General features: G+C 44.5%; 1 protein-coding gene across 3 annotated transcripts in view; it reads right to left on the reverse strand.

Moving 5' to 3' along the window:
* ANKRD27 (ankyrin repeat domain 27) overlaps window positions 1–13,610 on the reverse strand; it is a 67,110-nt gene that overhangs the window by 4,481 nt on the left and 49,019 nt on the right. For all 3 annotated transcript variants that reach the window (XM_063141403.1, XM_063141401.1, XM_063141402.1), the window contains exons 22-27: window positions 9,948–10,070; window positions 8,347–8,544; window positions 5,728–5,847; window positions 4,081–4,242; window positions 3,005–3,104; window positions 139–220 (exon numbers count right to left, since the gene is read on the reverse strand). In XM_063141403.1, coding sequence (XP_062997473.1) covers window positions 139–220; window positions 3,005–3,104; window positions 4,081–4,242; window positions 5,728–5,847; window positions 8,347–8,544; window positions 9,948–10,070 — 785 coding nt within the window. The remainder of the gene's footprint in view (window positions 1–138; window positions 221–3,004; window positions 3,105–4,080; window positions 4,243–5,727; window positions 5,848–8,346; window positions 8,545–9,947; window positions 10,071–13,610) is intronic.

The following is a 13,610-nucleotide window of genomic DNA, read 5'->3' on the forward strand; positions in this document are numbered from 1 at the left end:
CCATGTTTAGAAGACATGCTGCAGATCCAGCCTTTGCGATACTCCCAACTCTCGAGGCCTGTGCAGGATTAGCTTTCCTTATTTGCTGCTAGCGCAGCATCAGCAGTACGTACTTTGAAGGGTGGTTTTGAGACTTACTTGTTAAATCGGTTGATTGACTGGACAAGTTGAAGGCGCCTGGCGATGAGATCGTCTGCTATCTCAGGCGACTTGAAACTGACTGTAGGTTGAAGGAATAAAAAACATTAAATTGTTCAGTAATCTTCAGTAATCTTCAGTAATCAAGTCCGCACAGTCCTAAATTGTGCTTTGCTGTCTGGGGAATGCTGGGAATTACAGGACTTTTTTATTTATTTATTTTATTTTATTTTATTACATTTATATACCGCCCCACAGCCGAAGCTCTCTGGGCGGTTTGCAACAATTAAAAATGGTAAACATTAAAAGTATACAAAATTTAAAAACCATCAAAAACATAAAAACAGTATAAAAACAACAGTATCCATTTAAAACAACAATTCTGGGATCCATTAAAAACAAACTTAACGTTGTTAAATGCTGTTAAAATGCCTGGGAGAAGAGAAAAGTCTTGACCTGGCGTCGAAAAGATAACAATGTTGGTACCAGACGAGCCTCATCAGGGAGATCATTCCACAGTCAGGGGGCAACCACTGAAAAGGCCCTCTCCCTTGTTGCCATCCTCCAAGCTTCCCTCAGAGTAGGCACTCGGAGGAGGACCTTAGACGTTGAGCGCAGTGTACGGGTAGGTTCATGGTGGGAGAGGCGTTCCATCTGACCAAATGTGCATAGAATGACCCCTTCAAGCTAATGTTTCAAAAGCTGCCCAAGTAGGTGGCTACTAGGAGGAGGGCTTTCTCCGCTGTGGCACCCCGGCTGTGGAATGAGCTCCCCAGAGAGGTCCGCCTGGCGCCTACACTGTATTCTTTTCGTCGCCAGCTGAAGACCTTTTTATTCTCTCAGTATTTTAACACCTGATTTAACTTAAATTTAAATTTTGCTGTTTTAATTCTGTATTTTAATCCTATATCAATTTCTGCTGTGTGGTTTTATCCTGGTTGTGCTTTTTATATTGTATTTTGTATTTGAGTTTTTAGATTGTTTTAATTTTTGGTTTTAATTTTTGTGAACCACCCAGAGAGCTTCGGCTATTGGGCCGTATAAAAATGTAATAAATAAATAAATAAATAAATAGTAGAGATGCTTGAGCAGGTTAATGGGTCTCAAAAATGCTGAATGAAGTGGCAGACTGGATAGTACCCCTTCATATGGAAGGTCGGGGGATATGATGTTTGAACATTCGTTTTTTTAAAAAAATCTCCCTGCAAGTAGAAAAGGAGTAGAGAAGAGGCTTGTTCTGATCTTTCCTGCTATGCTAATTTTCTTCTAACGGAGAATATTGTACACATTTCATTTAATAAAGGCTTTCCCACCTGCAATCAGATGTGGCAGAGTCTACCAGCTCAGGATTTTGCCACATCATTCTATTGCCTGCAGATATCATGCTTTTGTGGAAAGAGTTCCAAATACAGAAACTGGTTTTGCCTTCGCCTGCCTAGTATAGGCACAACCTGCCATCAGCATCACTAACTTCGCCACCTGCAACACAGGTAAGCACAAACTGAGCCCAGGGCCATGCGGAAAGTGGGGATTCAGCAGCTGTGGTTCCCCCACATCCAAAAAAGGCCTTGTATAAAGAACTCCCTGGGCCTTTCAAAATGCCTTCTTATAGCATACCTCCCGGAATAAACTTTGTGAAGCTACATAACGCCTCCAGGAACAAAGGCAGCATGTCTCTGAATACAGCCGCTCAGGAATGGGAGAAGGCTTTTGCCTCCATGTCTAGCTTGTGAGCTTCCAACAGGCATCTAATAGGCCGCTATGGGAAACAGGATGACAAACTACATAGGTCTTTGTCCTGGTGCAGCAGGGACTTTCTAATGAAGATGAATTCCTTAGTACTGCACGTACAAATGGAAGAAAAAAAGGCAGTAAGCACTATATACGCCAGTCGCTGGGGGAGGGTGCTTGTGGGTCCCTGGTCGACAGCTGGTTGGCCATCGTGTGAACAGAGTGCTGAACTAGATGGACCCTTGACCTGATCCAACAGGGCTCTTCTTAAGTTCTTAAAAACGCCCCTTGGGATCCTGCTGCTTTCCGTCAAGTCGTTCCCACTCAGGGCAAGAAACAAAAATACATACAACTACCTGTGCAGTAAATTGAACGGGACTATAAAAGGAAAGGCAAAGCCTTCCCCCTCCCAGATAACGTCACCAGATCGTGTGTGTGTGATTTTAAAGCTTAGAAATAATTAAGCCGCAAGCAATATCCCTGCTTACACAATAGGTAATAGGTAACATCCCTGCTTACACAAAGGGTAATAGGTAATATCCCAGCTTACACAATGCGAAGTCCTAGCTTCTCTAAGACGGAGCTAACCTTCCGTTTTGGCATAAATACATTAGGTAACATCAGCATTAGGCGGGGGGTGGGAGTGAGTAAAAGAACACCTGCTTTTCATGCAGAAGGACCCAGATTCAATTCCAGCCAACTTCAGTTACAAGTGATGGCAAAGAACCCTGCCAGAGACCCTGGACAGCCGCTGCCCATCACAGTAGCTAATACTGAGCCATATGAACAACTAGCCAGACTTGGTAGTAGGCAGATGGGAATTTGCTCCCTTAGATCATGATACCGGTGTCTGTTCCCGTTCACTAGTTCAGTGGAACTTAAGTTTCAAATTGGGGCTGCTATGAAAGGCTTATTTTATTTTATTTCACAGCTATTGCTTCATACAAATACACATTTATGCAGACTTCGCTGAATACACGAAGGGCGCACTCCCATGCACGTTTAGACAGAAAAAAGTCCCACAACTCCCAGCATTCCCACAGCAACGAAAGAGCTTCCCTGCCTTCTATTACCTGCATGGCACAATCAGCCCTGCTTCGCCGTTTGCTTACACACGTCCATACATAGCACTCACTTTTTTTCCTGATCTTCCCAGTCGTGTGAGCTTTGTAGTCTGCCTGTCCTCCCTCTTCTGAGCTCGCTGCAGCCTGTAGTAGCTTGAGGATACCTGAATTCTTTAAACGCGGTCAAAGAAAGGAAACAAAACTGGGGGTTCATTCTCATTAAAAACTGATTATTAAACCCCTTTTTACGTTATCGCCCGAGTAGAATATTTGCAGGCTAAACTTGGAACCAACCAAACCACATTTAAATCTTTGATATGTAATGCACAGAGAGGAGAGGCCGCAGCTCAGTGGTAAAGCACTTGCTTTGCATGCAAAGGGTACCAGTTTCAGTCCCTAGCATCCCCAGGAAAGGTTAGGAAAGACTCCTGCCTGAAACCCAGGAGCTGCTGCCAGTCAGTGTTGACAATACTAGACTAGACGGGCCAAGAGTCTGACTCAGTGTAAGGCAACTTCTGCTGTTCTTATTTAATTCACCCCCTTATCTAGAACCATGAGGACTGGCATCTTGGTTTATTTTTAGGAAGGTCCATAACTCAGTGGTAGAACATATGCTTTGAACATCAAAGGTCCCAGGGTCAATCTCCGACATCTCCAGGTAGGAGTGGGGGAAAGCCCTGCCTGAAACCCAGGAGAGCACTGGTGCCACTCAGTGACCCTGTTCAGATGACATGCTAAGCCATGGTTGTTAAATATTTTGAACTAAACGTTATGGCTTAGTGCGTCGTGTGAACCATTCCTACCCATGGTGGCTACATAACCACGGTTTAAATGTGTTCAGTAATCATTTGCTGCAAAAGGGTTAGCGGCCCAACCATGACTTAACGTGTTGTCTGAACAGTCCCTGTGTAAACATAGAATCATAGAATAGTAGAGTTGGAAGGGACCTATAAGGCCATCAAGTCCAACCCCCTGCTCAATGCACAGTACTGAGCTAGATGGACGAACGGCCGGACTTCATCTAAGTTGTATGTCCCGATGCACCAATCCGTGATTGGCTGCCAAGGGTCATGTGACGGCTTATCGTCACCCCCATGCAAGTTCAGAGTACTGGTAGATCTATTCTAAGAAACAATGCGCCACTTACGGGCTCAGCGTAGTCAAGAGGGGTGCACTGCCTGTTGTTCCTAATGTGGGTTGATGCTCCATGCCGCAGCAGCAGCTGAACCAATGTTTCGTAGCTTCCTATCACAGCTCTGTGGAGGGACGTATTGCCTTGGTTATTGGAAAGGTTAACCAAGGCCCCATGCTGGAAAGGGAAAGAAAGGAAGATAAAATATACGCATGTGGCAATAACCGAAGGGAAGCAACATCACATTATTTTACAAACACAACAACGACGGCTACAAACTTTCATTGGCAGATCAATCAACTCGAGTTTTTAGTTGATTCATCAGTGGGAGGTCATTTTAAGCAAGTGGGGTTATTGCAGGAGGGAATGAAAAAGAAATTCTGAAGACAGCTTTTCTCAGTATCTCAAAAAAAGGAAAGGAAAGCAGCAGCAATCATCAGGGTTTTGAAACATTGGTTTCATGATGCCTCTGAGAGGTTTTTCCCATCCTCTAATTGGAGATACCGGCGAGAGAATCTACAACTCTCTCCATGCAAAGCATGTGCTCTACTCCTATTTATTTATTTATTTATTTATTTATTACATTTTTATACCGCCCAATAGCCAAAGCTCTCTGGGCGGTTCACAAAAAATAAAACCATCATAAAACAACCAACAGGTTAAAAACACAAACGCAAAATACAGTATAAAAAGCACAACCAGGATAAAACCACGCAGCAAAATTGATATAAGATTAAAATAACCAGAGTTAGAACAGTAAAATTTAAATTTAAGTTAAAATTAAGTGTTTAAATACTGAGAGAATAAAAAGGTCTTCAGCTGGCGACGAAGGGAGTACAGTGTAGGCGCCAGGCGGACCTCTCTGGGTAGCTCGTTCCACAGCCGGGGTGCCACAGCGGAGAAACCACTGAGCTATGGTCTCTCCCCCTCTATTTATTTCTCCAAAGAGCGCAAGGTGGGAGCGGCTGTCGGGCAGGAATGGCAGGCATGGGCATCTGGGTTGGCTGGCCATCCAACCAGGGCTGGTTGGTTGGGAGGTGAGCAGGCTAAGCAGGGCGAGGAGGAGGGTGATTGGGTGGGTGGCGAGCTGGCTGGCTGGCTCGCTCACTCACTCCTTCCCACCTGCCAAGCTGCCTCTTGCGCCCAAGCCGCAGGGCTCCTGGGAGAGGTTGGTGAAACCACTGCGAGAGGTCCAGGCCCTTTTGCGATACTTCAGCCAACCTCTACCTGCAGCTTCGCAGGCAGGAAAACACAACCGAGGGGGCAGGTCAGGTGGTCAAGCAGGGAGAGTGGAAAGTGGCAGCGGCTTGAGTACAGTAGATGCCTTCGGCCGGACCAGATCGAGCAATAACGTGGCTTTATTTCCAACAGCTGATTTGTAACTGACATTCAATGCCACTAAGGGAAGCACTTAGAAAGGAAGAGCAGGTGAGATTTTCCTGCATTTGCTTTACAGCAACTCAGCCTTTTAAAGATCATCTCTGAACAGTGAAATCGAGATGCAATCATAAGAATATTATTTTAATTTTCAGTTGAAAATGCTCAGTGGGAGGGGGGGAACCCTCCATTGCTGTTATGAATATTCCTCCATCACATGATGACTGAATATGGAAAATAATTATCACAACTGAAAAGAAAAGGGAAATACCAAGCCGTACTCACCTGTAACAAAAAGGCTGCTATCTCTTCGTAGCCACTCATGCAGGCATACATTAAAGGAGTATTTCCATGAACGTCCTTTTTATTTTGTTTAGCGCTGCACTCCGTCAGACACTTCACTACCTGTTGAAAAAGGAGAAGTGTTAACATTTCAGCTCTGAACGGTTTCAAAACAAAAGGGTTTTTAACTCCGCACAGTAGTTTATACATATTAATTAATGCATTGTGAAATTCACTTACAACCATGGCTTAGATCAGAAGTTGAGTAGAAGGGAGGGATGTAGAAATTTTGTTAAATCTGAACTGCTTATGACAGCCAAAAGACTGCTATTACTATGGCCTTAGCTAGACCTAAGGTTTATCCCGGGGTCATCCCTGTTCATGTAAATGACACACAGGATATCCCAGGAGCAGGCAGGAACGACCCCGGAATGATCCTGGGATAAAACTTAGGTTTAGTTAAGGCCTATGTTGGAAGGATAAATGCTCACCTCCCATAATGCAATGGATTGAGGATCTAACAGCACTATCAACATTTGAACGGGTGTTATATAGGCGCCACTCACAAGTGGATCAATATATGGACATTTGCACTGCTTTTCTTGAAACTTATGCATAATCTCCTCCCCCCCTTTCATTTTTAAAGAAAGAATGTGTACTTGATGGAATATTAATATTTCTATGCATGTAATCTTCTGTTCCTTTTTTATTTTTATTTTCACAAATTTTGTTTTGTTCAATTCACATTAAAAGAGGAAAAAAGATTTTTTTTAAAAAAAGAAACTGGACCGTCTATGTTTCACATATTGTCAGATGTCTCTCGTTCTGTTGTCTGTTCATTGACGGAATCTGATTTGTTTTTCAGGGATGTACGAGGATTTTATTTCACTTCCACACTTGTGCCACTAGACCAAATTTGTGCAAATCCCCCAAAAGTTTTTTGTTTTTTGTAAATGGCCTGCAAGTCCGCAGAATCCACGTGACTCAGAAAACGCCAGTTCGCTGCTGAATACACAGGTCAGATTCATAGAAATCTGAACTCATTCGAAACTGTTGCAGATTTGTCTGACATCCCTAGCAGAAGATAGATCTGGATTTATTTGTAGCTCTTTGGGTGATATGTAGTAGTTTGACAAGGTTTTCTGACTCCCAACTGTTTAACAACAGCAGTAGTAAAAGGTTTTCCCCACCCTAAATTATACTGCAGAAATGAACAAAGCCGAAGCAGTATTTCCAGACTTCGCTACAGGAGGAACTGCACGTGACGCCGGCCTGCAGAACCTGCTGTGGTTCAAAGGGATGGCTTCCATCTATCATGGGGCCCCCGATGGACATGCAGCTATTAAAGCTTGATTAGCTAGGAATAAGGTCCCGAGGTGGGGGGTGCACTTTTAGGTTAAGTATGATTATGTTAAAAACATTAAGCGAGAATATATGATATTAATGTGATTCAACATTAATGTATTATGTTGTTTTTCTTTTAATTGTATTGATGTATGTTTAAGTATTGAAAATAAAAATATTATTAAAAAAAAAAAGCTTGATTAGCTAGAAGGAGGTGCTATATTCTGCATCCATTTTCCATCATTTTGTCATCTTTTTGCACAAGTCTCATCTTGATAACCAAAAAAATCTGACTGATGACTTGGACCGGGCAGAAACAGAATCCAAACTCAACACAAGATCAAATAGATCCCGCATGCTTGAAATCTGCCCAATGCTGGTTTTGATGAGAGGTTCTCGAACTGTAATCCACAACCCCTATTCAGGTGTTCTGCAGAAAAGCTGTGGAGCCCTTCAAAGGATCTGTACTTGCCCATGTAGAAGCAGAGCACATGCTTTGCACGGAGACAGTTCTAGATTCAATTGCCGTTATCTCCAGGGGTTCAGGAAGCAGGTAAAAACATAAGAAGAGCCACGCTGGATCAGACCGAGAGTCCATCTAGTCCAGCACTCTGTTCACACAGTGGCCAACCAGCCATCGGCCAGGGATGAACAAGCAGGACATGGTGCAACAGCACCCACCCAACCATCTGTCAGGGATGCTTTAGGGTGGATTCCTGCATTGAGCAGGGGGTTGGACTCGATGGCCTTGTAGGCCCCTTCCAACTCTGCTATTCTATGATTCTATGATTCTCCAGAAACTGGTGCACACAGGTTTATTGCCTCGGGTACTGGAGGTAGCATATAGTCATCAGGGGTAGTAGCCATTGATAGCCTTCTCCTCAGGGAATTTATCCAACCCTCCTTTTAAAGCCACCCAAATTGGTGGCCATCACTACATCTTGTGGTGATGGGAAAGACTTTGCCAAATAGCTACTGCAAACTCTGGAGTCCGTTCAGGAACGTTACTAGTACTTAGAGGTCCATTGAAACATTTAGATCTTCAGTCTGTCATGTCGTTTGGGATTGTGATTTATAACAAACCCTGGTTAGTTTAACAAGCCAGCTTTAGAAACCACTCTCTTGGTTCGGACATGCTACAAAGTCCATTTGTGTTCTGCAACTCTATCCATGGCCCAGTGACCTGGTCCAGGTAAAACTTTACTAAGCCGCCAACCATGTTTCATTCCCCCTTCTAGCTAAATGGCTCGCTGGCCTTTCTGAGGAGAGCCTACTCACCTGGAAGTGTCCACTCTGGCAGGCCAGGTGAAGAGGCACTGCACGGTTAGCATCTTTCGCCCCAATATTGGCTCCATGCTTCAGTAAGAGGGAGACCAAGTCCGCATGCCCATGTAGCGCGGCTGCATGCAGTGGTGTCATGCCGTCTTGGTTTGTAACATTCACACCAAGGCCGTTGCTGGGCGCTCTGAAGAATTTCTATTGGGAGAATTTTTTGGAAAGAACAAATGGAAAGGAAATCCAGAACAGCGTTCTCAACTGAATTGCTCCCCACCCAGTAGAGATCAAACAAGCAGGCGAACATCTCAGGAATGTATATTTGGAAGCTTCGAAGTACTATCGAGCCAACGCTAGGCAAAGCCATTTTGTCTGCCACCACAGGAGGAGATATCAGCGGTAGTCTAAATTGTAGCATAGGCAGGTCATTTCAGAAATGCATTGGGGGAAAGAAATGGAAAAATTGGACTTGGACCTGGGTACTTCAGGTCAAATCCCATCTCCACTGTGGGACATGCTGGGTGGCCTTGAGCAGATCACAAAAGAGAGCTGGAAAGAAGCCAGTGAGTCATTGCATCTGACCCCTACTTTAAAACAAGATGTCTCGTCTCATCATTAAGTAAAGAGATGTTTTTGATTTAAGACAGGGTCTTAAAGGCTTAAACGACTCAATGGCTTCCTTCCAGCTCTTTTTTTGGTGGCCAGCAGCAACGGATGTATTTCAATCTATATTATAATGTATTTTGTGAACTACTTGGAGATACATTTGGCCCCGCTGAAAGCAATTGTGAAAAGTTAGCCATGACTTAAGTTGAGTCCCACTGGTTTCAGTGGGAACGGACAGCCCGGTTCTACGCATGTCTATTCAGAAGTAAGATCCACTGAGTTCAATGGGGCTTACACCCAGGTTAGTGTGTACAGGATTGCAGCCGAAGTGCATCTAATTCAGTCTGATTCCAATCCATTACTATTATTAGTAGAAGTGTTAGTAGTAGCATTAGAAGCAGTACTGAGTACTAAATGCCTTGGGGAGCAATCCTATGCATCTTTAGACAGAAAAAGTCCTACAATTCCCATGCTGGCTGGGGAATGCTGGGAGTTGTAGGACATTTTTCTATCTAAACATGCCTAGGGTTGCGCACTCAAATTACTTAGGTGCATACAAAAACTATCAAATAAGACCAGTATTACCACCCGCATGCTTATAATCTAAAAATCACTATGATAAATGTATGGCTAATAAAGATGCTTAATATGTTTAGCAGGAGAAAGAGACAGTGGGGAGATCGAGAACAGAGGTCTCATTTACTTGCAGAGCTACAAAAACTTGAAGACAAGGGAAGTAAAATGCTAGAACCAGTGAGGAAAGTGAGTCCGGACCTCAAAATCCATCTCCCCTGCCCGTATGCAGTAAAATGAGCTTCTCTGTACCATTGCTCAATCCTTTCAACAGCCTGATTAGCCAGTAGAGCAGCTTCATCCCAAGAGGCCATGAACTCTATTAAGGATGGGGCACGTTTGAGAGCTGTATACAATTAATCACAAGCCTCTTGCAAGCAGAGGGAAAGAGAGAAAGAATCGGACAGGTAGGAAAACAGGTCAACCTTTTGCACAGGGCCACATCTGGAACACTGGCACAAGGGATGGCAGAACTCCAGTTTCTCCATGCTGCCCACTTCTTCAGGTTCTTCGAGATCATCCTCCACCCAGTCCAAAAGATAACGTACCTGGAACACACAAAGAGGGGTGGGGGAGAGAAGAAACGTCCTTTCGTAATCTATGCTGTTCACACAACATGCTAAGCCACACTCAGTGGTTGAATCGTGGGTTCTTTGCTGAGCCATGGGTTGGCATGGACATTTTCTGCAGGGTGGCTTGTTAACCACCTTGAACAACCCAATAACAAACCATGGGCTCTCAAGATGGCTTGTTTGAGAAAGAATCAGCCACACTGCGTGGTTAACAAGCGGGAAATGTCCTCGGTTCAGACAACATGACAAGCCACGGTTGAACAACAACCCATATGTGGTTAGCATGTTATGCGAACCCAGTCACTGAGGTGCTAAACCTGTGTTTGGGCTGCAGGTGGGGGGCTCACATGATGGAATGCTTCCTCCCGAAAAGAACATTCCCACACATAGAAAAGTAGCATGTTAAGGAGAAGGATAGGCCAAAAACTTTTCTCCTTGGAAATCTAGTTTTCTATATGAAGGGTTCCTCCTGCCCCCTGTAAATGGAGGAGCCTCCCAACTAGGCCGCAGCCTCCTGATATTTTCTCAAAGAGATAAGATATAGGCAAAATAAAAGTGACACTCAAGGAGGCCTAACAAGGTACCCCTGTGGCATTTTATTTCCTATATGTCAAGTGAAAATAAGGGGAAAGAAACCTAAACGTTTCTGCTGTCAAGACGTGTTTTCCCAAGAGCCGTGATTTAAATTAGAAATGACTTCCCCACACTTAATCGAGACTTTGACGTTCACCTTTGCACAAGGCTTCTCAAATCCTTTTAGCGTGGATTGCTGAAGATTAAAAACAGGGGGCTTTGTGCCAGAATATGTCAACATGTTTCCTTCGCCATCACCTGTTCTTACTTTAAATATATATACCATCCTTGAATCAAAAAGACAAGAATGCTAACTCTTATGTACAAAGACTATACCCTACAAGAGTGGAATACATTTTGATTGTAATGCTACGGCTTCTTTCCCTGAGCCAGGGTGAGTTTGCAAAGGCATGTGGCTGAGGATTTATTCATTATAGGTGTTGCTGTAAAACAACACCCCTGAAAGCTAGCAAATACAGTGTTGACTCTAGATTTTGGGAGGCAAAACTTGAGCGAGATATTCTCAGTGAGCTCCCCTCCATGAATATGTCCACTTTCTCCTTGCTACTACTGCCTCTTCTTCTAAGCCAGGGGTGGGTAAAACCAATTCTTTTGGCCTGCAATTCCCATCAGACCTACCCAGCGTAGCCAATGGTGAAGGATCATGGGAGTTGTAGTCCAAAACATGTGCAAGGCCACAGCTTGCCTACCCTGTTCTACGCCCAATCCACATCACTTCCCAGAGTGAGAGGACAAGGCAGGCGGAAGTTACTGCTACATCTTCCTTCCTCCTCATACCATTTGTTTGCTCAGACAATGAAGGTAAGCAGTGAACAGGAAAAGCAGCAGCAGCAGCAGGGCCAAGAGACTACAGGGACTGGTAAAGGGACCCCTACAGGGACATGGGCCTTGGCAGACACCTGTCAATGACCCTGAGCATGCACACTGATACTTCATGTAAGGGTGTGGAGGCAGCAAGTACCATGGCTCTAAAACTGGATGCGCCATATACAAAACTACATCAGATGGACCATCACGTGTGGACTATAAGAACATATCCCTGCTGGATCAGACCCAAACACATCCTAGTCTCACATCCTGTTTCCTACAGCAGCCACCTGGATTCCTAGCAGAAGCCACAAGAAGGACATTGGGACAACAGCTATCTCACACGGAGTCTAGTGTGAGTATACTACTACAATAAGTAGTAACCACACCCTCCATGAATCTGTCTCATCCATGCAAATTGGTCAGTCTTCTCCATGAACCTTTTCAAGCCATGCAAATTGGTGGCCATCGTCACAACTTGTGGTAGCCAATCCCATAGTTTAACTAGGAGCTGCGTGAAGAAGTCCTTCCTTTTATCTGTCCTGGATCTCCCACCATTCTGCTTTGTTGGATGACCCCAAGTTCTAGTACTACATTAGAGGGGAGGGGAAGCTGGAGAGGAACCATAGAAGCTCAATGGGAGAGCACATGGTTTAAATGCTGAAGGTTTAGACCCTTGGTATCTCCTGGAGAGCCACTGCCAGTCAGTGTTGACAATACTGGGCTGGACAGACCAATAGTCTGACTTGGGATGTGCTGTCTCCTTTCTTCGTGCCACGCGCAATTTTATATACCTCTGCCATGTAGGATGGAAGGGTGGGGGGATGCCCCTGCATGCCCTGCATTGCCTTCTCCCTCGAGGCAAAATCGGCACAGCCTTCCAAACCCTGAGGTTTGAATCGGGGCCCTCCCAAAGTTTAATCACGCCATCTCAAACGTATCCGTTTCCAATGACAATGGATTACGGGGGGGATTTTCGTCGAAAGGTTAAATGCATTTTAAAATAGGCGCACGTGTGAAGCCTCCCGCGGAGCTGCTGTAATCTGATCGCCTCAATTAACGCATGGCGCTCTGCATTGTGGTAAGACCAGCTGACTTACCCAGGTACTCATCTTCCAAAGGATTAGCCCAACTAGCCAGGCTATTGTCTATCCTGACCAGCAGTAACTCGCCAGGTTCTCAGACCGACAAGGATCTTCTCCATCGGCTGCTACCTGATCCTTTTAGCTGGAGCTGCCAAAGCCTGAATCTGGGACCAGCTGCATAGTAAACATGTCCTCTGCCACTGAACTGTGGCCCCTGTAAACTTAATCAAAGGGGCATTACAATGCCAGCTACTGCTGTCATACCCCCAGCTTCTGAAATCCTCGGGCACCCATTTTTTCTGGGAACAAGCAGGGAAGCGACTATGCAGTTCCACAAGAGCACACAGGAAGCACAAAATGTGGAACTGGGTAGAAAATTCAGATTCCTCAAAAACTCCTCTCTCTCTCTCTCTCTCTCTTTTAAAGCCAGCCTTCTAGTCCTTAAGACTGTGAAGAGATATTTCAAAGTGTGTGGGCAATACCTGGTGAAATTAACTGACCATGGTTCATTAGAGCGACAGGGTTTGCACATCACAACAACCCAGAATTCAACAACCCATGGGCGCCAACGTTGTTATCTTTTCGGCGCCAGGTCAAGACTTTTCTCTTCTCCCAGGCATTTTAACAGCATTTAACAACGTTAAGTTTGTTTTTAATGGACCCCAGAATTGTTGTTTTTAAATGGATACTGTTGTTTTTATACTGTTTTTTTAAATTTTGTATACTTTTAATGTTTACTATTTTTAATTGTTGTAAACCGCCCAGAGAGCTTCGGCTGTGGGGCGGCATATAAATGTAATAAAATAAATAAAATAAATTAATTAATTAAATAAACCATGGGCTAGCATCATGGGCAAACCAGTTCATACTCTGTATTCACTAGTAATTGTTGGGCAAGGCACCCGACTGTCCAGGTCAGCACCATATTTGTGGCATACTCTTAAAAGCCACACACTCTTGGCTTTTGCTGACCTGGTTTCGCCCCCAGAACTCCACACACAGGGAACAGCAACTAGGGCCAGATCTACAC

The sequence above is a fragment of the Elgaria multicarinata genome, chromosome 14 (assembly GCF_023053635.1).
Source record: "Elgaria multicarinata webbii isolate HBS135686 ecotype San Diego chromosome 14, rElgMul1.1.pri, whole genome shotgun sequence".
NCBI lineage: Eukaryota > Metazoa > Chordata > Lepidosauria > Squamata > Anguidae > Elgaria > Elgaria multicarinata.